Source organism: Pteronotus mesoamericanus, unplaced genomic scaffold (genome assembly GCF_021234165.1).
Source record: "Pteronotus mesoamericanus isolate MK-2021 breed Mesoamerican mustached bat unplaced genomic scaffold, CSHL_Meso_final contig_182, whole genome shotgun sequence".
NCBI classification, from domain to species: Eukaryota; Metazoa; Chordata; class Mammalia; order Chiroptera; family Mormoopidae; genus Pteronotus; species Pteronotus mesoamericanus.
The window spans coordinates 19,676,251-19,702,950 of record NW_026555078.1 but is presented as its reverse complement, the minus strand read 5'-3'; the positions used below and the strand labels follow the sequence as shown (position 1 = coordinate 19,702,950).

The 26,700-nt window shown below is 42.2% G+C and overlaps 1 protein-coding gene across 1 annotated transcript in view; it reads left to right on the top strand.

Annotated features, from left to right (window-relative positions):
• The window catches only part of RGS6 (regulator of G protein signaling 6), a 456,413-nt gene that overhangs the window by 184,069 nt on the left and 245,644 nt on the right, over positions 1-26,700 (top strand). The window contains exon 3 of the mRNA XM_054567333.1: positions 23,509-23,523. Within this exon, the coding sequence (XP_054423308.1) occupies positions 23,509-23,523 (15 nt within the window). The remainder of the gene's footprint in view (positions 1-23,508; positions 23,524-26,700) is intronic.

Sequence of the window (26,700 nt, the reverse complement as noted above, 5' to 3'; positions counted from 1 at the left end):
GAACAAAGTTGTAAGCTCCTAGGAGTGAGGCATCCTGGGAAGAGAAGTGATAAGAAAGCCAAATGTTGGGTGAGAAGGATCTCACAGAACTTGGCCTCTTGTTCAGTGCACCACAGGTTGTGATCCTGTCCAAGTGGCTACACTTTGAACCATTCTCTGCTATTCAATGCTAGGGGCAATCTTTGAATGTGATGGTTTCCTAGATCACGTCTGTGGAATTCAGTTGCCTGGGACTTCCCAGTACCAGCTCCGCCAGGTAATCTCCATGTAAGGGTTTATGGTGTTCCCAGTGTTCACCATACAGCCCATGACTTTTTTTCTAGAACTCCCAATGATACACGTAGCACACTCAGCTGAAAAAAAGCTCCTTCCCATTTTCTGAAGTGTGGTCCTCACCAGGAGGTCCATATTATATCCTCTAGCATGCACATCAAATATAACTGGAGGAAGTCACTATTCTCTTAGTGATGAGGGAGGACTGTAGGAGGACATCATTTATGCGACCTGTATTGCCAACTTAGAATTTTGCAAATGACCGTAAAATTGACCAATCTTCCTAATTTTAAAATTTTAAATTCGATATAAAGTGCTTTATAAAATTATTTTTATCATATTGAATTATAGCCCTTTATGCATGTGCCTTTTAACCCATTAGATTATGAGTCAACTCATGGGTCAGCACTAAGACCTACTTAATATTGTACCAGAGAGCTCAGTAATGCCTGGGAAATTGTAGTTGCTCAGTAAGTGGTAAATACTGTTCAATTGAATTACAAGATTAGATATACTCTAAACCACCTTCCCAGGAATGCCTTGAAGCATGTTGAATTCAGGTTCAAGAATAGGAGTTATTTTGACAAAGCCAATGTGCTTTGATAAAGGGAGAATTATAGCTATTTCTGTTTCCTCTTCATATCAAAGCAACCTATGAAACTGGAAGTGATATGGGACATCAGGTGTCAGATGGGCACCAGACTTATTGGGATGATCACTTCATAAGGTATATAAATATCCAGTCACTATTTGTACACCTAAAATTAAAATAATATTGCATATTAACTGTAGCTAACAATAAATTAAAAAGTATAAATAACTAAATAAATGTCACCAAATGCCATAGAACAGGGATACCATTTGATTGACAAATGGTTCCTGTTGTTAATTGCAGGTGGCAGAAATGAACAGAGGTGATGTCAGGTGAAGAAAGACTCAGTCCTGTCGGTGAATTATTTATCTTAACCACTGTTGTAGGCTGATTCATGTCCTCCCCCCAAATCCATAGTTGAAGCCCTAACCCTCGAGTACCTCAGAATGTGTATGTATTTGGAGATAAGGCCTTTAAAGAGATGCTTAAGCTAGGGTGGGCCCTAATCCAATTTGACTGGCATCCATAGAAGAAGAGAACATTTGGGCACATAGAATGACACCAGAATGTGTGAGTGCATAGGAAAGGCCACATGAGGACACAGCAAGAATGTACCATTGGCAAGCAAAGGAAAGAGGCCTCAAAAGAAACAAAACCTTCTGACACCTTGATCTTGGACATCCGGCCTCCAGAACTGTGAGAAAATAAATGTCTGTTGTTTAAGCCACCTAGTCTGTGGTATTTTGTCATGGCAGCCCTAGCTGACTAACACAGCCATCCACTCATCAGCATGTGCAGGATTCAAGGATTAGAGAATGTAAGAAATAAAGGGGAGGTGATAGTAAGGGATGGGGACCTTAGCTTGTTTAATAGAAGTATTATAAATGTCACAGTGGGCCATGAAAGAATCTGTGTGAATTTTACTTGTATCTCTCAATTCTGACCCCAAGAACCAGCCTTGGAGGAGGCCAAGTAAGATCTTCCGTAAAAGTGTCATGAGCTAGGTGGCCCAAAACAGATGCTGCAGTGAAGTCATTATTGAACTCTTCTGTTCCCATGAAGTTTCTGCATGTCATTCTGGGCCCTCTTCCTCCAACTGTAGCAAGTAGTGAAGCAACAGGGGTGCTGAGTAACAATGCCTTTCATATAGAATCCTGTTTACAGCCAGCTTGCTTTCATTAAACTATTTCACTGTATCTATCCACTAGAGTGCTGGATAATGAATGAGAACAACTAAATGCGAGTTCCTTCTTACACCCTATCATGGTGTATCTGTTTTCTTTGTTTTCCTCTTGTTCTTAAATTCTGTGGGAAGCACATGGGAAGTGGGAGCTTCTGTCCAGAGTGTTTAACTTCAAATCATTTCATCTCTTTTGTTCTTCCTCTCAGCTATTCCACCTTGTTTTTATAATATACTCAAGGGCTAGACTAATAGGAGAGCAGAATTCTGCTATGAAATTTGAGTGATGTGAATTCTTTATCAAAATTTCAAGAATAAAATCTTTGATAATGATAAAGCCCATAATGCCAGTTGTGTGTACTTGACATTGTCAATTTACATTAACTAGCATAAAATGTTTAAATAGTGCAGCAGTAAAGGAGAAAAAGTGCTATGTGGGAAAAAAGAAATGACTTCTCTTCCATTACCCATTTGAGGGAAGGGTTAGATTATTTCAATTCTTTAGGAAAATACCTTTGATGGGCTTTTCAGAGTGTGAAAAAGATTATCAGGAAGGATGCTTCAGAATAGAGATAATGCTGAATTACTTTACAAGATGAAATCAGAGGAATTTTATGAATTACAGGGAGTGGGGAGAAGAGAGGTAAGATGTGACAAGAATGGTGGGTCTGGGTGATGTGACATCTCAAGCGAGGGACGAAGGAGGCCAGCTAGGAGAAAGTCCCTAAGGTGTGGGACAGGGCAGCAGGGAACTTGGCTGTTTTGTAACCCTGCCAATCATATTCCCCCAAACCTTAATAAAAGACTCCTCTGCATAGTAGAGCCTTGTTTGTGGAAAATTAAAACTCTGAAGCTTTCCAAATTAAAGTTGGTATGAGGTGGCAAAAAAAATAATTCCTATGGGAGATGAAATGCAAATGAGATTCAGTGGGACCAGCACAAGTAAGTCAACAGATGACAGAGACTGTAAACCCACCGGGAAGCCACACGAATTTCAAGGACCCCCACAAGTATGTGGGACTGTATAGGGTTTGGGTTGAGCCATTACATGTGTATGCATTAATAGTAACACCTAGAAAGCTGGAGATCTTGGGAAAAACCCAGGCCACAGACCCTTGGGCTTACAAACTGCAGTCATAGAAGCTTTGAAATCCCTACCGTGAGGGTAGGGAGAGAGAATGTGCCTGTTCAAGTACCATTTAAGACAGAGACTATTCATCTTTTCTGGGGATTGTGGCAAAAGGAAGGCATGCAAAGCAGGAGGTGAATAAGGTGAAAACATTCCATGTGTTGGTGGTGAGTCATCGAAGAAGGTTTTAGGAAGGAAAAAAGACAAGACCCGTTGCAGCAGGCAAGCTGGTTGATGAAACCTGTGGTCTCCCAGAGTTCACCGCCTCTCCTAGTCTACAGCCTGCCTTTCAGTTTGGAGCATGTTGTACTCTTTTATGCAAAGAGATTTCTCGTGAAGGTAAGGGGGAGCCCAGGAATGGATGGCATTTTCTTCCTTCTGAACCCAGCGCTTCAGAACTCCAGTGCTCTGCGGTCATAGAAAGCAAGCCAAGTCTTTGGTTTTCAGATTATTTGTTTTGCTCGCTGAATCAGGTAAAGCTCAGATGGAGTATTTCATCCAGCCCCCGTGAGGATGCTCCCTGCAGCCCCTGCCGGGCCAGCCATGGGGGAGGCACGGAACGCAAGTGGGAGGAGAGGAGGGTGAGAGGAGAACCTGGAATTCACTGTTGGAGACCTTCTCCGTGTCAGACATCTTAATGAGTTACCTCATGGAATCCTCTCCATTTAACACTTTATAGATGAGGAGACTGAGCCTTAGAAAGACCGAGCAAGTAGCTCATAGTTACAAAGTGCCATTCCCCCAAAACAGTGCTCTTCTGTCAGAAGAGGGAAATTTCATCACTTAACCCTTCCTCTCTCCATTCTTTCCTCCATGCCTTCTTCCTTTCTTCTTTCCTTTTTGTTGTCTATCTTGAGATGAATGGTCATAACTCTTAAGTAGGTAGAGGTACATTTTGAACAAATAATGACTTATTTAAATGTGTACCCATATTTTATTCTAGAATTTTAACCAAGGTAACATATGTGAAGTTATTTTTCAGTAGGTCTGGCAAGGTGCTGTATGACTATGACTGCTCTCATTTATTTTCTAGTCATACGTTCGGGGTAAATTGGCAAACCTCTAAAGAGGACATGGCATCAGCAATCAACCAGGGCCGGGCTGGGCCCAGAAAGAAGGGAGCTCCTTATAGTTCCACCTCTTCCTTCTGAGGGGTATGAACTTCCACGGTAGCTCAACGAATACTTGGCGAGTTCCAGCAAGGACCCAAGAACATGCTGGGTGCAGAAAAGCAAAGAAGCCAGGGCTCTCGTTTTGAGCTGCTCACCCCATGAGTCAGGGCATGACTCAGAGCCAGGCACGGAAAACTCACATAACCGGTGTGTGGTGACCTAGAGACACAGGGAAGCCTCGCTGGGGGGCTGCAGCCCCGTCGGTGGTGCACTGGTGCACTTACGGGGACCGGAGGTGGAGAAGGAGGGGTAAGCAGTTCAGTAGTTGCTTCATGAGGAGAGAGGATGGTGCAGCAGTAACTTCTTCTAATTTGGCCGCACCCAGGGAGCAGTATGCAGGTAGTGACGCTTTATACCCAGTAGCTTTCTCTTGGCTCATCCTTCAGAAGAGTGTTACTGGGTTTCCTCTGGGTCCCTGCATTTATTTGTTGTGGTCTGGTGGTTTGTTCTGGCAAAATGTGCTGTATGGATTTTTACAGCTTGCTTTGTGCACGGGCATCTTTCCACCCAAGCAACATGTTTACAGACGCCAGCCCTTCGTTTTGTGAAAATACTGCTGAAAAGAGCAACTGTGCTGGGATGTGCCATGTGTTTGGGGAGACCGGGCAGCCAACCACCAGAACTGGCGCTTCCTGATGTTTTTTCTCAGCATCACTCGTCATTGTGCCTGGTTCCCTGGCATTCTGAAGTCCCGACAGGGCCTGTTTGCTGTTGACATGCTGTTATTTTGAAAGTTAAAACCCTTTCAGGCAATTCCCGCTATGCTTAATGTAATAATACACTGATATTGTCACATATTCTAGAAAACCCCTTTTTATAAACTCCCTGTATTACTGAATTTATCAACACTCCTTAGGGAACATACTCTAAGAGATCTTTGAGTTAATCAATGATAACTAATCTGAATTTTTTAAATTAATCCTCACCCAAGGGTATGTTTATTGATTTTTAGAGAGAGGGGAAAGGAGAAGAGAGAGAGGGAAAGAAACATCAGTCAGTGGCTTCCATTACATATCATGACCAGGGATCGAACCCACAACCTAGGTATGTGCCCTGAATGGGATTGAATCTGCAGCCTTTTTGGTGCATGGGATGATGCTCCAAACAACTGAGCCACCTAGACAGGGCAACTAATCTGAATAATTTTAAAATTCATCTTTCCTATGCAAGTCCCTTCAAACTACTCCCTGTACTATCCCCATTTGTGTGTGTGTGTGTGTGTGTGTGTGTGTGTGTGTGTGAGAGAGAGAGAGAGAGAGAGAGAGAGAGAGAGAGAGAGAGAGGGTTTTTTTTTTGTTCCACTTATTTATGCATTCGTTGGTTGCTTCCTGACCAGGGATCGAACTCGCAACCTTGGTGTATCGGGATAATGCTCTAACCAACTGAGTTACCCAGCCAAGGCTATTTTCTCAATGTTAGTCCTGAATGCAGACTACCAAATTTATATGGAAGAGGGAATTTATAGGGAACTGTGTTGTCTCATATGCTCAAGAGCTTCCCAATTCAGGAATCTTCTGGCTGGAGAAGATTTTACTATATGGTGACATTAGCTAGCCCACTGTATTACTGAAACTTATCTGTGATAGTCTTCAGAAATTGACCAAACATGGAGGAAGTTTGAGAAATCCAAGAAAGCATAGGAACCATTTTTAAGGTGTGAGGTAAAAAATAATCGGTAGGAGTGGGTCCTCCTCATAAGGAAAAAAAAGTGTCCTTTCTGTATACTTATTGATTTTAACAGCTATAGCCTAGGTGGCAAAAGGCAGCGATCATCCTTCAGGCTACCACCATTCTCTTTTCTTCTTTGTCAGATGTTCTTAATTTATCGTGAATGTTTCCTTTACCTATTAGAAACAATAAAGTACAGAGGCCCAGTTTTGACCATGAGAAATGCAGAATGTTAGGGGCTTGTCCACCACTACACTGGGAGCTCCTTAGAGCTTCACTGATGTCTCAGATTACCTACTACCTTGTTTTGGAATTAGAGTATGTGGTTCTCCCCTCTCCCCTGAATGATTGCAGGTCTTGTAACTAGCCTATGCCACTGCTGTTATTATTTTTATCAGATTGTGAAAGCAGCTCCCCCTCCCTTAATATTATGAGTCTGGATTAAGACACAACAGAAGACCAAATCCCATGTGGCTGAATATTTAAAAGATAGAAATCAAGCCAACGAAAGAAATGTACTCCATCCTCCAACCTTGGCAAATGCCCCTTTATAAGGACCTGCAGGCCAGGCTTGGATTTAGAATTCTTGGGCACTTTCAAGGCCAGAGCCAGCACACAAAGGGGTGCGGGGGAGGGTTGGCTCCTGGCCGGAGTCCTGCCACGCTTCTTTTTCCACCCCTGCCCATCCCTCACTGTGAAGTACCTGGCATGTATTGGTGGGAACTGCATGTTGAGGCTCCACCCACACGCTCCTCAAATAGCTGCTCTTTGAACCCCCTTGGACCTTGGAGCGGGCTCAGGAGAGGCTCCTTGGGCTCTGGGAGTGGACTTGGGATCCTGTTGGTAGAGAATTACGGGGCCCATGACCTAGACCACGTGGCCATTGAGCACTAGATGAGATGTGCTATAAACAGAAAACACACACAGGATTTTGAAGACTTAATGTGAAAAGTGAAGAACATAAAGATCTCATTATTATTTTTATATTGATTACATGTTGAATTCATATTTTGGATATACTGGGCCAAAATATATTATTAAAATTAATTTTACATGATTTTTAACTTTCTAATGTGGTTCCTTACAACTTTACAATGATACATGTAGCTTGCATGTGTGACTCCCCTAGCAGTCGCTTTGGGCAGTGCTGGTCTAGAAGGAGGAAGTGAGGTCCGCTAGGGCACATCCACTCAGCACCTTGAGCCCCTTGCCCTGTGAGGGGGAAGAACCAGAGCAGAACCTCTAAAGCATGGAGTCCCAGGCCAGGTCCCCTCCGGCCCGAGGGTGGTTTTACTTTAAGATGATGTTCATAATTAATTTGTTCTCTTACTCTCATGGCTCAATGGCCTCCAAATTTCTCTCCCCTTTGCTCACAGGTGGTTTTTCCTGAGGCAAGAAGTTAGTCCCCACCACCACTGCCACACTACAACCACTTTGAATCAATATTCACCAGACATGGGAAGATATATATCAAGAATTGTCTTTTGCCCTAGCCGAGTGTGTCAGATGCTTGGAGTGCCTTCCTGTACACCAAAAGGTTGCAGGTTCGATCCCTGGCTGGGGCACGTACGGAAGGCAACCTATCAATGTTTCTCTCTCTCTCACTGCCCCTTTCCCCCAGTCCTCTCTCTCTAAGAAGCAATGAAAAAAATGTTCTCAGGTGAGAATAAAAAAAAAAAAAGAATTGCCTTTTGAGAAGCAGTTATTCTTTGGATGAGACAGAGTCCAATCAATAAGCAGTTCTTTGTAGACACTGAGCCTTCTTCCTCATTCTTCCTTTAGCTGGGAAAACACATTTGTCTTTCTGAATTGATTCTTTTAGAAGAATGATGACGTAAAGATCAGGAAATTTTTTTGGATTCAAGGGGTAACATTTTTCTGTATGTGTTAACGTAAACTCTGTTGAATTATGATACAGATACTTTCTAGAAGAAAATTTACTTATCCAGTCTCTAGAGGAAGAAACTTTAGACAGTCCCTTATGACTTGTGTAAGAAGTTCATGTTAATGGTATATTTCTTTATGACAGCTTCAACAATTTATAATGAATGCTGAGACTACGGCTTTAGAGTTTCAACAGAAACAATGGCTTATTTAAGCTCTTGCTCCTGAATAAATTTAATTGAAGCTTGCAAGTAGGAAGGATTAATGATTTAGATGTTTGAAATCTCTTTGGTTTATTGCTTCTTTTCTTATTGTGGCAGAGAGTGGCTAACTATTAATAAAACTGTTTTCCCTCCTGAACACAAAGCTGTATTATATTACCCAGCCTCCCTTGCAGTTAGGTGTGGTCATGTGACTGAGACTGGCCAATGGATCTTAGTGGAAGTGATGTAATCCTGTCCAATCATTTACTCTTTCTCCTTTTCTTCTGCCTGTGGATGCAGAGTATCCAGGGGAGAGATTGGGACTCTGCTTTTACTGAGATTCCCAGGTGATACCAGTGCATATTCCCATTTGAGAAACACTGCCCTAAGAGACGACAGAGTAACTAGATGGAAGGAATGTGGTTCCCTGCCTTGTGGCTTGAAGGAGAGCCACCCAGGAGAGCCGTCCCTAGGAATAACCACCATAGATTGGTACATGTGTTAGAAGTGAAATTTTATTAGTATTACCACTGAGATTTGGGAATTATTTGCTATAGCATTGGCCTTCCTTGGCTAGTATACTCAGTATTTTACTGATTCCTAGTAAAGGTATAATCCAATCAAGAATAATCTGTTGAACTATGGCAGATAAGAAAAGCCCTCAAAGATCAGTCTCTAGCCCTGACCAGTATGGCTCAATTGGTTGCACGTCACCCCTCAGAGCACAAGGTTGCTGGTTCAATTCCCAGTGTGGACACATGACTGGGTTGTGGATTCAGACCCCGATTATGGTGCATGTGAGAGGCAACTGATTAATATTTCTCTCCCTCTCTTTCTCCCTGCCTTCCCCTTTCTCTAAAAACAATAAATAAAATCTTTAAAAAAAAAATCAGCCTCTAAGGTGTTAATAGATGTACTGATGTCTATTCCCTATAGATCTGAAGATGCAAGGTATTCACAAGATGGATGAATTCATTGAGAGTGTGTATGTGTAGCTGAATAACTGTGCTGGGTTGTGTAGAGCCAATATTTAAAAACCTTCACCAAAATTCGCTATATTTATACATTTTTAATTAAAAAATCTAGGTAATTTTTTGCTTATTTGATTATATTATATATAGGACTAAATTATTAAAGCACAACTATGTATAAACCTCATCATTTTCCTTAATTAGACACATCTAGGCAAACACACGCATGCATATATACACACTCTTCTGCACACACATACACATACGCTGAAGAGAAAAGGAAGATGAGGAGCTGAACACATGTCTCCCTCGGCTTCTCTTCCTTTTGGTTTTTTTTTTAAGCCAGTCATTACAGAGAAGAATGACAGCTTCCCTTTGTTGTTGCAAAAACTCAAGCAAAAGAATATAATATACAAGAACCACCAGCCTAGTGGTGGAGAAAAGGACATTCTTTGAAGCTTTCTGCAGTCAGTCTATACTAACGATTGACCAGTGTTCCTCATCATGGGGGGCCATCAGGTGCTGAAGAGATTAGGAACCACTGGGGTAGACATTTTACCAAATTTTAACTTTCCTTCACTTCTCACCTAAAATATCTTGGGGACGATCTGTGAAAAGATCGTTTTGTTTTGTTTTTTTTTAAAGTAGGAGATGTCTCTTTCTGAAGTACGAGGAGAAGGAAACGCGTGTTCTCTGGTTTTTCTTATTAGGCTTCAGAGCCAGATAGCACGGGGCACCTCTCAGCTTCGTGGTTATTATCATTAGTGTCAGAGGGGAGGAAACAGTAAATAACTACAAAACATGAGTTCAGTTGGCCAGAATTTTCATTTTCATATCTGAATTATTAACAAGTGCCTTATGTGCACTTCCTCATTTAATCTTTACACCCACCCCCGGGATGGGTACAATTATTACACCATTTTGCAGAGGCAGAAACTGAGGCACAGAGAAGTTAAGTAACCTGCCCAATATCACTTAGGACTCTAACCCGGGGCCTCTGGCCCCAGGAACTGGACTCTCAGTCATGTCCCTGTAGATGATGAACTTGCCTGTGCCTCGTGTCATTCCCTGGGGCCTTGCATTTTATGATTCTGGGTCCGGCAAGCTCAAATTTGGAAGTTTCACAAAGATTCAGACTGTGCTGGGATATGAATTGGCTTATGGCAGCATGGGGCTGCCACAGAAATCAATTTCATTCCCTTTCCTAAGGGGCTGTGCTGTTTGAAAAAACTAAGAACTGTGATGATTTAAGATGCGTTTGAACTCATTTAGAGTTCCACAGAACCTCGCTCAGCAGTCCTTTTAAGATGATGTCATAGTTCTTCTGTGTTAGCTAGCAACGCCTTCCAGGGGAGGAAGCCAACATAGTTTACAAGTTAGCTTATCCTTACAATACCCTAGAGGCTTAGCGAGTGGTATTGAGTTACCTTTGGGGGCCTATAAAAACTAGGTCATGGTTTTTAGAGTTTGTTTTTATACCAGAACTCACACACTTCCATTTATATACTGTCTAGATATTGTTATGTATTATGTCTTATATATTATAAATATATACACATGTATATGCAAAAGTTTCAAGGAACTTATTCTTGGTATAAGGGACATGCGCTGGCGCATTGCATTCTGTTCCATCCCTTTTCGCTAGGGAGAATGGTGCTCGCGACCCACAAAGCTGAGTTCATTACCTGTGAATGTGACATAACCTGCAGTCTGAGAAACACGGCATGGAGGGGGCTCCCCAGCATTTGTGGATGTGGTGCAGGCTGTACCCTGCTGACTCTGTTCTGATTTTTTGCAGCTACCACCAATGGTGAATTTAAAATGCTTTTTAGGGACGTGAGAAATTAGCAGTTGGGCATTGGATCTAGCGCTGTGTCCTAGAATCCCTGTCCCATGCTCAGTGGCTATTTAATGAGGGCCAATGGTGTGCCAGGCACTGGCCTGCCAGCCGGAACTCCGGCAGTTACTCCGCCTGAGGACCTCACCGTCTAGCGGGGGGAGCCAGAGAAGAAACACATTTGTCATCTATCAGATGGTGGTATGTGCTTCTGAAGAAAAATAAAGTAGGCTGAGCTTTGGTGATGTTTTGGCAGAGGCCTGCTTCCCAACTCTCACCTTCTCTGAGGGTGATTTGGGCCTCCTAGCAGACATTGACACTATCTTTTGTCACTGTGGAGGGAGAGGATGTTCCTGGTATCTAGTGGGTAGGTACTTGGCATGCTGCTTACATCCTACAATGTACAAGACGGCTCCTACAACAAAGAATCACCAAGCTCAAAATGTCAAGAGTGCCAGGGAGGAGAAAGCCTTGCTCTGGAGCATACTGAGGGGTCCGGCAGACTTCCCAAAGCAGGCATGCAAAGCAGGCATACAAAACTCCTTTTCCCTGGGACCCCTTTTTTCTGGCCCAGGAGAGCCTATGCCGTAATCCGTCTCAGTGACAGACGGTTTTCTGTAGAGCCCTGCCGTGACTGGCATCAGGATGCTGCCCTCATGCATAGTCTTGCCAAGGATACTCACCAATAAAATGTGCATATGGGGAGAGAGCCATCATGACGTACCACGTTTTTTTAGTTCTGCATTAACCTTGTGCCTTGAATAGGCGATGGGCATTTCAAAAGGAGCTGGCCATCTGGGTTTTGGACCCGTCCTGTGAATTTTATTTAAAATACTCCATGACCCCAAGATTCTTGGTATCCAGATAATTGAGTGCCACTCTCCTGCCCCCTCCACTCGTATAATAGCTCAATAGAAACATCCTCTTTGTTATGGTGATGGCTCCAAAAGAACATGAAAGAGTCACTTGTTTTTCCAAAGCACTTTGTCCTCTCTTTTGCATCCTCTTGCTAATTGGCCCTCAACTGCTGGAATTTCCCATCCACAGAGTGATCTGAGAGGATGCTCAGGTCACCTACACGAGGAAACACCCTTTTAGATTTCTAGGGCCACAGCCTCTTAGGCTGTGCGTGGAGCACACTAGCAGGCCCTTTCCTGCCCTGAGTGTGCAGGAGGGAGGGCGCCTCCTTGGACACGTGCTTTGGCCCCACATGCTCCTGAGTGAGGCAAGACCACAAAGGACTGCTAAGCAGCCTGGTGCAGAAACAAATGCCCAGGTCTCCGGTGATTCTTGGGAACAGTCTCTGAGCTCCCAGCCATAAGGCTGGAAAACTCCAGGATGTTTCCAGAAGTAAGCTTGAGAAGGGATTTTCAGAAAAAAGAAAAAAAAGCAACTCCCTAGAATATGTCATGTAATTTAATTCTTGGGAGTGCCTGGAAATACCACTCTCTGTAGCCAAGCCTGAAGTGGACCTGTTCAGGGTGTATGAATTGTTGGCTAAGACTTATGTCCTGGTCCCTACCCCTCTGCAGGCCTGCAGCCTTTTCAACTACCCCCATATCAAGAGGGGCTTGGCACTTGATAGAGTGTCAGATGACCAAGCCACCAGAGCTAATTCACCAGGTGGCGCATGGCTGTGATTCAGAGGGTCACAGTGGCATCAAGAGGTGGCAGCTTTGGTGGCTGGTAGCCCTTAGAGGGGCCCTCACAGAATGGACCTATCACATTTTTTTCCACTGGATATGAAATAAGAAGGGATTCAGGATGTTCAAGGTTATACAGAAAGAAAAGCATTCTGTGCGGTTCCCTGGGCCTTCAGGTCCCTGGAAGGCCTGTTCTCTGGGGACCAGAGTAAGAGGGTGATTTCCCCTGCCTGGGAGCTGTTCCAGATGTGCTGGAGGGACTATAATGTGTATCATGGGAAACGGCCATTCACAAAATGCAGCTTTTTCTTCTGCATCTGTTAAATGTTTCCCTGGCAACTTTTTTGCTTTGACCAGGAGTCCCTCTACCCTCCAAAAACCATCTCCTCAGAACCCTGGATAATTCCCTTATTTTGTCTTGCATTCTCATAGCTTGCACCTAGAACTCTTATATTCCAGTAAATATTCCAGCAAAAGTAGGCAAGAGAGCATATGTCTGAACACACTATTTTAGAATTTTCAGTTAGTCATACTCATGTTTCCTGGCCTCAACTTTCTTTTTTCACTAGAGGCAAAGTAGCATGGTTGCATTTGTGTGACTCGCTCCATTCCTTGATACATACATTCATTCAATAAAACTTTGTTGAGTGCATATTATGGTCTAGGCATGGGGCTGAGCTGGTCCTGTAGGAAATAAAAAGATGGAATAAGACATGTTCCTCCATTCAAGCAAGTCTGAATGGCTTGGAGAAGACTGGATACTTGCTTGGCAAATTGTAAACTATCCAGGCAGACCGTGGTTTAGGATGAAACAAGGCGCTGTATGAATGTCAAATGAGAGTTCAGTCAGTGATACTGGATGAGAAGTTCCCGGAGGGTGGGGACTGCTGAGGTGTTGCTGTATTGCCAATGCAGTGCCTGGGGGCGGGTGCACACTTCCCAAGTGTCAACTGCTCTCATAACGCTGAAGGAGAGGGAGGAGGGAGAGGTTTTCTGAAATGATACACAGAGGGTGAGGAGCTGAGAAGTCTGGCCTAGGAAAATGGGTAGTACTGTCCCCACTCTTTCTCCATCTGGTAATGAATTAACTCTCAGCTCATGGGGTTGGAGTGTGTTTGTATCTTGATGCCATGAAGTACTGCTAAGAGCTGCCCTTCTCTGCTCCCCCTGGTTAGAGCCAAGGCTCCCCTCCTCCCCATCTCAGGACTAATAGCATCGTGTGGAGGGAGCTCTCAGTTGAAAACAAAGATAATAAATTCCAAGTGGCAAATCTCACATGGAGCCCAAAGTCACTGTACAGATTCTTACGATCTACACCTTGGTTGGAATGAACTAGAATCTTTTTGGTGTCCCATAACAGCAAAACAAATCAGTTGTTTTCAAGCAATTTGGTTGGGTAGTGCAGAAGCATGCATTCTGGAGAACCACATTTGAGGAACCCAAGAATGTGGTGCATTGCCCCTTCTCGCACCCCTGTGGGGAGAAATGGCACAAGACGTGCTTCCCATCCCCACTGGAAGTTTCTGAAAGAAGGGGAGGATGGCCTTCTGCTCTTTCACGTAGGTTTTTGAGGGGAGGATCTCCATACCTTCCATACCTTCTCTTGAACCATCAGAACATGGGGGAAACAGAGCCACCAAAAGGGGTGAGGATGCTAGTCAGCATACCGGGCCAACTGAGGACATGGCCTTGAACCAGCTGTGCTGTGTTCTGTTTCCACTGATAGGCCTTTACCCACATGTCAGGCTCTTCTCTGTCTTTGCTGCCAAGAAAGAGCAAAGAGCAAGCCTGCAGCCTTCTGGGAATTCAGACGCTAGGAAGTGGAGCAGGAGGCTGGGAAAGGACCAGTATAGGGCTGTAAACAGTGGTGAGTTAATGAAAATATTTGAATCTGCCTAAAGTTTTAGAAATAAAGAGCATTTTAAAATAGAAGAGGCTGAAAATATAAACTGCACTAATCTTAGCTGTCTCGGTGAACACCTCCCCCCTCCATGTAACCTTCACTTGGGTCAGGATATAGAGCATTCTACCACCCTAAATGGATCCCTTATGCGTTTTTTTCAGTATCTCTCCAAGATAACCATTTTTTTCTGACTTTTTTCAGCGTTGATTACTTTTGCCTGTCCTTTCCTTGAACTTTGCATAAATCAAGTCATATCGTATGCACTCTTTTATGTCTGGCTTTTTCCCTTTAACGTAATGAGTATGAGATTTTTCTATATTGTATATATTGGTATTTTTTTTTCCTTTTTAATATTGTGTCTAATTCCATAGTATGAATAAACTACAATTTGCTTATTCATTCACCCGTTGATGGAAATTTGAATAGTTTCCCATTTTTGGTACTTTTCAATGAAACTGCTGTGAATGTCCCTGTGCATGTCTTTTGGCGAACAATGGCACTCATTTCTCTTAGTTGCGTAGTGCTGGTCTTATGCATTGTAAGGTAGACCTAGGTGTAGCTTTACATGTGGTTTGTTCTATTTTTCTGCCCAGGGCAAAGGCAGTAAACAGGTGTCTGCAAGCAGGGAGGTTGGTGAGGTTCTTGTGAGCAGCATGAGTGACGGCTTGTGTGGGGGCAGAAGAGCAGGTGCTGGAAAGACCCCCGAGGAAGCCTGATGCCAAGCCAACCATAGGTGGGCCTTTCCCCAGTTCTCTCTGCTTCAGCCACTGCTCCTGGCTGGTCTGCTGGCTCTTCTGTCTCACTCCCCAAAACCACATCTCAGGATGGACCTAGGTAGGCAGACCACTTTCTTTCCATCATTCACCTCTTCACAAAGTAACTCTACTTATGGTCACTGCAGCCTTGTACACCGAGCCATCTGATACTCTTCCTGACATTTACCTGTGGCCATGGCCCCCAGCCCCTGCTCTGCCACCAAGAAGGGAGGGGGCTGGAGAAACAAGAGGGGTCCCAAGGGAGTTGCTAATCCACAGCCTACTGGATGGAGAGCACATTCACACCTCAGGATGCTGCCTCCACTCAGAACCCAGCCTCCCGGGGGAGGGAACCCCTTCCTCCTAGGACTCCCCTGCTCCTGAGAATCGGCATATGTTACCAGAGGCCATTCATCCTCACCTTCTCCTGCTTGAGAAGTTCTGGACTCACAGAGTTCTAGTTCTTCCCTTGAAGAGCTACATCAAAATAGCTTTACAACTTGGGTTTATGATTAGTGGTAGTTTAGCTATTTTTGATAAAGAATTATATTTGAAATAAAATAAGGGCCATATCAGTCCATCTTTCTATTTGTGGCTCCTAGTTTGATGTCTAGTATCTATACATACAAAACTTTGATGTAGAATAAAGAAAAAGCTGGAAGTAGTTTTGCAAAGAGCCCCACTCAAGCCTGAGAGACACTTCTGTATTACTGCCACCTAGAGACAAGTTACCTAAATTGCAGGAATATGCAGCAAGACAGGACATTGCTAAGTAAGCATCTCAGGTAATACCACATAAGTTTTTAAAGGGGAAAGTTCTTCATAATATCTATAAATAGTTCAACATTTCAGCTTTAAAAGGAGATAGCCCTGTGCTTGTGGCAGTGCTCTTACAGATGAAGGAATATTTGATATGAACTGATCCTGGGGAAAGGCCCTCCTGTAAGTTTGTTAATGTCAGTAAATCTAATCTCTAAACAATTATATTCCACATTTGGTCATGAGGAATTCAGCACATTATTCTGATCTAGTAAAAGCTAAGAGGAGCTTGGTCATAAAAATAATCAGAAAATGAGAAAAGAGGAATCTGGCCCAAAACTGTTTTGTGAAAAAATAAGATACTGTTTTCAGAAATGAATAAAGACAAATAGCACTAGCATTGGAACAGATTATTCCAAAAGTTGCAAGCAAAGATCTTTTATCTGTTGTGTGCAAGTTTGTCTCCTTTGCTCCTCTTGTAGGGCTGAAATACAGGGTCCAGCAGAAGTAACGCCTGCTTGAGTGTGGTTGGTAGGGTAATAATATGGGTGTAATAATTTATAGTTTTAATTTTAACGTTTCACCTAAAATGTCTCATTGTGTGCTTGAGTGTGATATTGTCATGTTACAGAATTACATGCTTATGATTTTGTAATAAAAGATTTTGTAATAAAAAGGGGGTGTCATTTGTGCTGGACCCTGTGTATGCCTGATCTGCATGTAAGCGTGGGCCCCAGGTGCGGTGGGCCTTCTGGCATCCCCCAAATCCAGGCGGCTTGGTTAAAAGCGCTGTCAGGCTAGAGTTCGTGTTCAACAACTTCTACCCAGCCACCCTGGACTGGCAGGCACTGCTAGTTTATAATAGTGCCTGGGACGGGGTGGATTTAGTGTTGGTCGAACTAGTAGATATTCCCAACAGGTATAGGCAGCAGCATTGGCGATCAGCATTAACATAGACAGGGACAGGAAAGGCAAGCTGTCTCAGAGCCCCTTCTACATTTAGAGAGCGTCTCTGGTCACAAAGGAAGTGGAGCATATTCAGCCAAATATTCATACTGACTCCGGCTAGCACCAATTTTGAATGACCTAGCTGTTCCCCTTCCCCGGTGCGCTGTTAACGCCATATCTGAAGAGGCTCTACTTTGAGGCTATTTGTGAATGGAATCCTCTAGTATAACAGTGATTCTCAAAGTTTGCACCCTGAGTCAGCAGGAGACCATCACCTAGGAATCAAACAGTGGGGAGGCGGGAAATAGCAGTGTTTTAATGGGCCCGCCAGATGATTCTAATGCACAGTACAGTTTATGAACCACAGCCGCATGAGGATCTATACCAACCCAGCATCGGTGTCAGAAGAAAACGACTTTAAATTTATTTGTTCTGATAGGTCAGGTGCTCTCTCTGTTGGTTCTTCTGCAGATAATCTCTGCTGGTAGTTACTTGGATTCTCAGAATCAGAGGTGGAAAATGAATGGGAAATTAAGAAGGAAGTTTGGGCTTTTACTGGTGAGAGAATCATAAGCCAAGTTTATTTCTTCCCCATTATTTATGTGGCGACTAAAACTGCCAAGAAATGATGTGATCAGATAAAACATCAGTGTGTTGCATCTCCACTTTCATTTGATAGCCAATTGAGTTTATAATGACCTGCGACAGACTTTTTTAAAAAGAGAAGTAAGAAAGTCTATGTGTCATAAAGGCTAAGCTCAGAGTTGTCTCTGTCTGTCTTTAATGAAGTTTGGAGTGAGCCACCCAACAAGTGCATCTATTTTATTCAATTAAATAAGCATTGCTTGAGCATCCTTTATGTTCAGTCCCAACACCAACTGCTATACTCATATGTCTCGGGTCATTATAAACTCAGTGAGCTATCACGGGACACTGTCTCAGAAATGCCCCCAGAGCTATGCTCCTGAGGCATATTTAGGTTCATCATCATTTAAAAAAACTGAAAATTCATTCTATGTATTTTGAATAGCCAAGATAGCTAGAGTATAGGAAACCTCCTGTCTCATAACTCTCTACCTCTATTTGTATTCAGGCGGATGTCTTAATTTTTGAAAGTCTGGTCAGAGAATGGAAAGTTGGTATTGTAGTGCATCCCTTTACTGTCTCTACAGTGCTACTTTAATTAAAAATACTCCACTTTATCTGCCCCCTTTTGACAATAATTCACGTCTTGGAAAGCCATTGTTGGGTCTTTCTGGTTAATTCACTGTGGGAAATGGTTATTTCCATCCTTGACCTTCATGACTAGGTGAGTAGCAGATGAAATAACTTGCTTCACGGGGTGGCTATTATGCCACTGAGCCAAGTAAGGCTCTGGTACCTGATGTTTTGATCTAGATGCTTGTAATTGCTGTGCAGACACTGTTCAAAGCCGAGCCCTCCTGACCATAAGGTGCTGACAGGACACTCATTTTTGTCATCGTTCACAGCTCTGCAAGAAAGCAAATTGCTTATTACTTAACTGTGTCTGCCTTTGAAGAATAAAAAGCTGAACTGACACTGCTGGGGCCTGAGCCTCCAGGTGTTGGTTTCAGGAGTCCTGTATGTGCCGTGGAGCGTGGCTTAGCAGGACTCAGCCTACTCCTCCAGCACAATGTGCTGTATCCCGGTATGCGCTGTGTGGAGTGAAGACCTCTTCCACCAGGTTTGGAAGAGGAGCATTGTCTTGACAATACCTTGATGATATGGTAAAATAATTATGTTCTCACTAACCTTGAATGCAAGCAAGCTGTATTCAAGGTCTATAAATAATCATAATAATATGGGCATTCTTTGATGATTCTACTAACAGCACGAGGTTCTTTATTCTCTAACTGGCCTTGGAGTGCCCTCCATGTACCTAATACAGGATGTAAGAGTAGCTCACATTACCGTTAATTTGAGTTACCAACAATTTGTCTGTATTATGCAAATATAATGATTGTCAGTAATAAATGTTTATATACTCACAGATTATCCTAAGTGACCATTTTACCACAAAAAGGGAAAGGAAAATTACTGAGATTTGTTGCTTTCTGCTCCTAGTTTTGCATTAAGGTTGAATTTGGCTTTTCCCAACAATTCAGAATGAAAATTGTTCTGTCCATAATGATATCAGGTTTGAGTTTCTGTCTAACTTTCTTTTTTCAGAAAATATACAGCTTATTTTTCTATTAAATTAAAAACACAGAAAATTCAAAATGCTAGGTCGGTTCTGGGGTGCAGCCCAGCCCCACTGTCCTTTTTAATTCACTGAGAGAGAGCTGGTGGGTGGGGTATTCTGGAAAACTCTCGACAGGAACATCCGTCCACATTGAAAGCTGAATGGAAATTTGGTCCAGATGAGAGCAAGTTAAAATATGGATGATGTTTTCAAGGAAGTGAGGAATAAATCGAGAAAGGATATGCGTGGTAGATAAGGTCAAGAGCAACTTTCTAGTGTCTAAGAGGGAAAATCCATCCTGGGAAAATCTGCTAATGACTGTTTTTGGTAAAGGTTATAGTGAGTAAGATTTAGTATAACTTTACATAACATCTTTTGAAGCATTTTAGTAAATCATCTAGTGTTGTTGTCGTTGATGATTTCTTTTCACAGTGTCTCTTGTTAGGTCATATATGAATGAAAGAAAGAATAATGTAGTCTCAGACCTCTTTCCATGGACCACCTTAAGTTAGTACTTTCTTCAACCACATTTTTATTATGGTAAATTCCCCATAATATTTGATGGAGACCACCCAGGTCAAAGGTAAATGCTTTTGTGACTGTGATTTTGGAAATATATTCTTCCTGGCCTCGGATACACTATTAATTACAGGTTCAAAAATTCTCTTCTGTTTCATCTGATAGGGTAGCCTTGTTTTATGTCACCTTAAAATGAGGCCAAGCTAAGTACTGCAAGATATAAAGTAGTCAATGGCAGTTTTCCATTTCTGCAGGGACAAAGAAAGCCTGGCTTAGGTAATTGCATTGTAACGCTCAGTGTGGCTGAATTGCTTGTCTCTGCTAAGCTCCCTTCTATCTTTTACATTCACAACATACGTCTCTCCTGCATGTAGAGCCAAGACCCAGCATAGCCACTTGTATAATTTGTATGATTAATGGACTCTGGATCTGGCCTGTTACTTGTATTGTAGATCTATAAATAATCATAATAATAATAGGCATTGTTGCATGTACATTTTTATATCTGTCTGGTTCTCGGTGGTTTTATATCATTCATTCACTAGAACAATTATGAATCTTTAACCTCAAGGCAGGACACACAGTTCCAATTTGGTACGTAAATAGTACATCAATTTACAGTGAGATGGAAGAGGGGCACAGTGTAGTTTAGAGAACATAGATAATAGATTAAACCCGAAAACAGGGAGGGGTCATGTATCAAGCGAAGGAACAGATTACAGAGAAATTGAAAAGAAATGTCAAAAATACAATAAAAAATGAATCAAAATTTTTTTAAAAGCCAAGTCTTCAGAGTACGGTTAAACTAGCACTACTGACAAACAGAAGTACATATTCACCAGTGTAGCATAGCATACTGTTTAACAGAAAACTTTTTTATAAGTGGAAAAATTACATGCTAAAATAACAATAAAAATATAGTGTAGTAAATACATAAACCAGGAACATAGTCATTATTATCATTATCAAGCATTAGGTGCCATACATAATTGTATGTGCTGTATTTTTATACAACTGGCAGCGCAGATTTGTTAATATGAGCATCACCGCAAATATGTGATTAATGGAGTGCCCTGTGAGATTATGACAGTTATGATGTCTCTAGTTGATAGTAATTCTTCAGCTCCACTAAAATCTTATAAAACCTCAAAAAAAAAAAAAACCCAAAAAACAAAACAACTGTGCTCATGCCTAAAATTAGATGTGAGGAATTTTTTTCTTTTCTTCTATGAATCTGAGCGGCCTCTATGTGACTGCAGGTGCCTTGGGGACCAAGGGGAATGGTAGGCATTGGAAATGAAGGCTCCTCATCTTGGAAGATATATTTGCTTGTGTTGGGTCAGCTCTGGGTAAATATTCTAGATGACTGATATACAAAAACCTAATCATTTATGGGATTGTTTACACACATTTAAAGTATTTCCTGCCAGTCTGTACCCTCTGTAGATTGTATAACATTAGAGTCGAAGGATTGCTTTGGAAAGGAATGTTCTAAATAAAAGCAAATTTGTTTTCCCTGCGTCTTGTCTCTACACAGCTCTGTCTCACACATTCTATATGGTGCTGATCAGATGTTTCTCCTTCATGAAGCCTTTTATGGGCAGGAACTGGACCTCATTTATCGGTTTTATCTTTCACAGTGCTCACCACAAATATTTGTTGAATAAATGAAGCACACAATTTACAGAGAGAGTCTGTGATGCTTACAAATACCTTCTTTAAGATATTTAATGAACTGATAAAAGTACTGGCATTTGATTACTCATTCATATAATAGAAGTATTTTACCTACTTACCTACACACACACACACATGCGCGCGCGCGCGCACACACACACACACACACACTTAAGGGAAACCATTAAAATGATATAATTGTTGCTAGTTACTGAGTTTATGACTCATCTGTGCTTTCCCTTGCATATATATTATACTCATTATGTAACAGCAGGAAGTAAACTATGAATGTTTCTATGCCTGTCACAGGTATCTTAGGCCCTGAAATGCTGTGTCTGAAACAACAGGTGGGGTGACTTAGGTATATTCCTTTATATCGTTCATCTTGAGTTTCTTATGGAGTAGATGCAAAAATGTCACATTTGCTTTTCTGTTATTAGACAAAATTTATTTGCTTAAGTGCAGGAAGATACATACTTCCCTCCATTGGCACAAAGCATTGTTTGCATGAATGTAAAATTCTCTTAAACATATTTATATGTATATTTCTGAACATTTCTGTTAATGACATGCTTCATTGTGTAACAGGTCTAATCCTATTAAAACGTCCTCATAGAAAACTTGATAACACTAATGATTATATCTGGGACATCTCCAAAGCACATTTATTGCAATCAGTATCAGTATTTAATTCTACAAATGGCAATACTGCAAATGAAGAATAGGATGTGTTTACCATCCTATAGCATCAATTATTTGGACTGGATCATGAAGTAGTTATCAATATTCCACGTGAAAGAAGTTTCAGTAATTATACATTTAAAAATCAGTATTTGTACACAGTTTTCTGAGATACTGACCTCTTTCCAGACATCATGTCGTGGGTCCTCAAAACAATCCTTCTGAGAATAGTTATTATCTCTTTTAATACATAAAAGGGAGACATGGGTTTCTAAGAGGGGATTGGCCTTTAGGCAGCTGGTGAGGGTGTTGGTGATTTGAATCCTGTGCTCTTGACTCCAAAGCCTGGACCGGAGATGTTGGTCCCTGCCCTTGCCCCTCCACAGATCAAAGCGCCCACTGCCTGATCCCATTTCTCCCCTGCTGAACCAGACAGAGACCAAGAATCCTTCTCAGTGTAAACAAAATCTGTCTGCCCTCCTGCCCTGTGTTCTTTCTAAGTGTACTTTGCTGGGCATTAGCGCAGATGAAATACAGTCCAAGCGTGCACAGTACGTCACCACCCACCGCAATGTGAGTCTGCAAGTTGTCCTTGGTTGAAGGAGGCAGATTTGTGTGAGTGGCTTTGATGTGTTAATCTTCTCCAGGAATTTAGGTCTGCCTCCTTGGGGACCCGAGAGGTCTTCTGCTCAATATCTACTCCTTTTATTTCTTACTTCACAAGGACTTGACTCTAATTGGCCAACTTGGAGTGTGCTGAGGTGACCTATTTCTGTCTGGGATAACAAAAACATTCCAGATGACTGACGTCTTTTGCTGGAGACAGTTTGCCCTGACTCTAACCCTCCCATTCTGCTTGCCAAGCAAAATGATCAGTGACAGGCCTTAGCACCAACCTTTATAAATTCCATCCATATTGTTTTCTTATTTTCTTGTAAAAATAGCAGACTTGTCCCAGTCCCTAACTTCTATGACAATGAATGAGATTTAAGTAGATGCTGAACACATGTGTCCCAGCTTCAGCGAGTCAGTGGAAGCAGTTGTGGGATCTGATTGCATAAATGCATGGAAGTGATGTCTGTCTTGGGGCAACAGAGCTCCTTTCGAGCTCTTGAGAGAGTGGTGCTCAGACACAGAAATACTGATGGAATGATCACACACGGTCAGGTGGAAGGGTCAGTTTTGCCCTGCGTGGAAAATGTCCCAAAACTTGGTTATTTGGATTTTCTGCTTTGTAACCACAACAAAGGCCTCAAGAAAGAGAGCGTGAGCCGGAGAGCCCTCAGAAGCTCTAAGAGTTTGAAAAATGTAAAGCCATTGTTACTGGTTTATGGTTTTTATTTGCCTAAGTAAATATCCTAGCTTATTCAAATATATGTATTGAGTTTTTTTTTTAAAAAAAAAAATGCAACTGACATTAAGGAACGTGATCCTATCTAAATGAATGCAGCCTTACAGAATACTGCTGAATATGGCCTGAATACATTGGGAAACCACACTGCTGTGCACAGTTGCAAATGCGAAACGTGGCTGATACAAAGATGACATTTTCCAAAGATGTCTCTGTCTTGTGACTGTGTGTTGTGCTGACTCTGTCACTAAAGAGCCAGAGCACATGGGTGGTCTGTTAGCACTAGTGGTTATTGGTTCTGCCCTAAAAATGTGACTTGGCTTCTTACATTAGATTTCTTCAGAGTTGGACTTGAGTGCAAACATGTACACAGAGATTAGCAGCTTTTTTCCTATATTGGCAGTGAGCAGAGACACAAAGAACAGGATTAAAATTTCAGTCCAAGGGAAGTTCAACATTAGGAAGAACTTCCTAATTTTAAACACTCACTAATATTCCCTAAAAAAAGATTTTACAAACCTTCTGTCCTCTGTTCACGTCCCTTCCCTTTCCTCTTCTCTCCTGTTACCCTTTTCTTTTCCTTTCTTCAAAGTCTCCCCATTTGTAAAATGGAGAAAATAATAATACAGGGTGGGGCAAAAATTGGTTCATACTTGTGAGTATGCAAAACACCCAATTTACTCTTGTATTTGTATTCATTAATTATTGTATTATTTTTCATATGAACAACTGTAAACCTACTTTTGCCCCACCCTGTACATTTGATCCTTGTTATACACGGATTTCATATTTATAAATTCGCTACTCTCTAAAACCTGTATGTGACCACCAGATCACTGCTTGTGGTGCTTTCATGCCCTTCTGCAGACGTGCACAGATTGGTGAAAAATTTGAGCCACTCGATATGCATGTTCCCAGTGAAATTGAACAAGACCCTCTGTCTGCTTGTTTCAGCTCTCATGCTGTACATAAGTGTCCTTTTCTCTGTTTGGTGCCACATTTTTCACATTTTTGTACTTTTTGTTGGTGTTTTCACTGTTCAAAGTAATCCTCCAGTATGGTTTGGTTCTGTGACTTGAGTGGGGAAACAGGGAGACAACATCCAAGAACTTGTGTGCACAGCAGATCGTGGAAACAGCTCTGCTGCTGGCTTTATTGCCACTCACAGAATGACCTGAGGTGACTGTGGCAGACAAAGAGGTTCCCTGGGTAACTGCCCAACAGCAATCGGTCAGCCCCTCTGTTACTTCCAAGGCAGTGGAGTCACCAGGACATGTCCCAGACCCTAATTCTTCCCAGACTGCACTGGGCCAGGGCCTGGGCACCTGTATGGGGCTTCCTGGATGAGATGTGTTTGTGCACATATGTGGGAAAAGCCCAGGGAGTTGTAGAATTACATGGAGGAGAATTTAGGGGGTGCCATGTGGAGTCCGAGAATATGAGACACATAGTTTATTACTGTTGATGTGATCCCAGCTTTCCAACAGTCTGTGGGCCCATCAAAGTGCGGATTACATTGTTAAGATACAGAAATGCCTGATTGCTGCTCTCTTCTAGCTGTTCAATCCTTACACTAGTCCTTTTGAAAGTTCTGTAAACCCTTGAGATTAGAAATGTAGCTCGTCCCATATAGTGAACTTGTGAAATCACCACTAGGTATCAGGTAATAATAGATTTCTGTCTCCTCACTAATAGTATGTTCATTTTTGCAATGGGTTTGTCATCTTTTTCTTATTTTCCAGGGCAAGGCTTCCTCACTACTGTATTTTAAAAGCTAGCTCATCAATATTATTCCAAGTAAATTTCATAGTATATTTTAAAGAGGGAAGGGGTGGAGAAACTAATGTGACCCCTTTGCTTAAAATCCTTCATGGCTCCCCAGGATGCTAAGACTAACAGGCTAGGGTACAAAATGTAAACAAGTGTCAAAAAGCCAGTGGTCAATATAACAAAATAGTCAATGCACTATTTTCGAAAAATGTAGTAGGCAAACTATGGTTCACATCTGGGTTTGTCAATGAAGTTTTGACCCACACTCTTTATGTTTCTGAGAGGCCACCCCCATAGGCCTCACTGTGCCCGTCTTCCTCCCGTGTTAGACTCCATTCACACTGACGTTCGTGGCCACTTCCCTTTCCGGAACCCACAATGCCCCTTCTCCTCAGGCCCTTGCTCTCTGTTTGATACCTCCCTGGGCCGCCCCTGCCCGTCCTTCAGAACTCACTCAAGCGCCCCTTCTCCGGGCCAGGCTCCTCCTCTCTGTCCTCATGAAGTGAGTAGGCTGCCTTGAGAGCATTTGGCAAGTAGACGTGCATTGGGTCATTTTGTTTATTAAGATCTAACCCCTCCAGTTGATTTTAAGTTCCATAAAAGTAGGACTGAGTTCATTTATAACTCTCATAGCACAGTGGCTGGATTATCAGTGATTAATGGGTAATTAACGAGTGTTTTTCTAATATGTTTTCAGTGTACCCCATGACATTAGATCTGGAGACTTTATTTTTTAGATTCTTATTAAGTGTATTGGGGTAACACTGGTAAATCATATTATATAAATTTCAGGTATACAACTTTATAATACAACATCAGTTTTACCCTATTGTGTGCTCACCACCCCAAATCCAGCCTGGGTCTGGAGACTTCTAATGGTTCTTTTCCTGGTGGCAGGTGTAACACCACCATCGCATTCACCCTCCGTGGAGTTCTTTCACATCTTCACAGTAACTCCGGCAGGTAGCTTGATTAGGTTGTGTCATTATCTCTGTTTATAGCTGTCTCAAAGAAATCCTTTAGAGGAGGGAGCATAATGCTAAGAAGAAAGAGGCCATCACTCTACAGATGAAGAAAATGAATCTGTCTCGGAGAGGTTAACTGAACTCAGTTGCCCAGGAACCTGTAGCACAGCAAGGACTCATCCTGGGTTTTATGACTCTGGTTTTGAGTCACGGGTTTTATGACCTGGGTTTGTTGTCTTTCCACCCCCACTAAGCTCGCTCTATCAGGAGATTCCCCTTTCAGTTTCCAGCAAAGAGACAAAAGAGGTTAGGAACCTTTTCTTAGCATTAATACCTTGCCAATTTCTAGATCTCCATTTCCTTTAATCCCTTAAAACATATAATTTGCCTGTCTTTGCTCTTAGAGGCTGAGGGTTTGGTGTAAACTCTGCAGTGAATCAAAGGCCATAAAATAAATAAATATATGGCAATAAAAGGCATCTTCTGGTAGAATATAATTTTCTTTCTCTTGGTCATTCTCTCGGGTTTATTTCATCCACTGCACCAGGAGGGCCTTAATTGGAACTGACTCTCTTATTAGCCTTCAAGTTAAATTGGCATCCACCGAGGCACTGTCT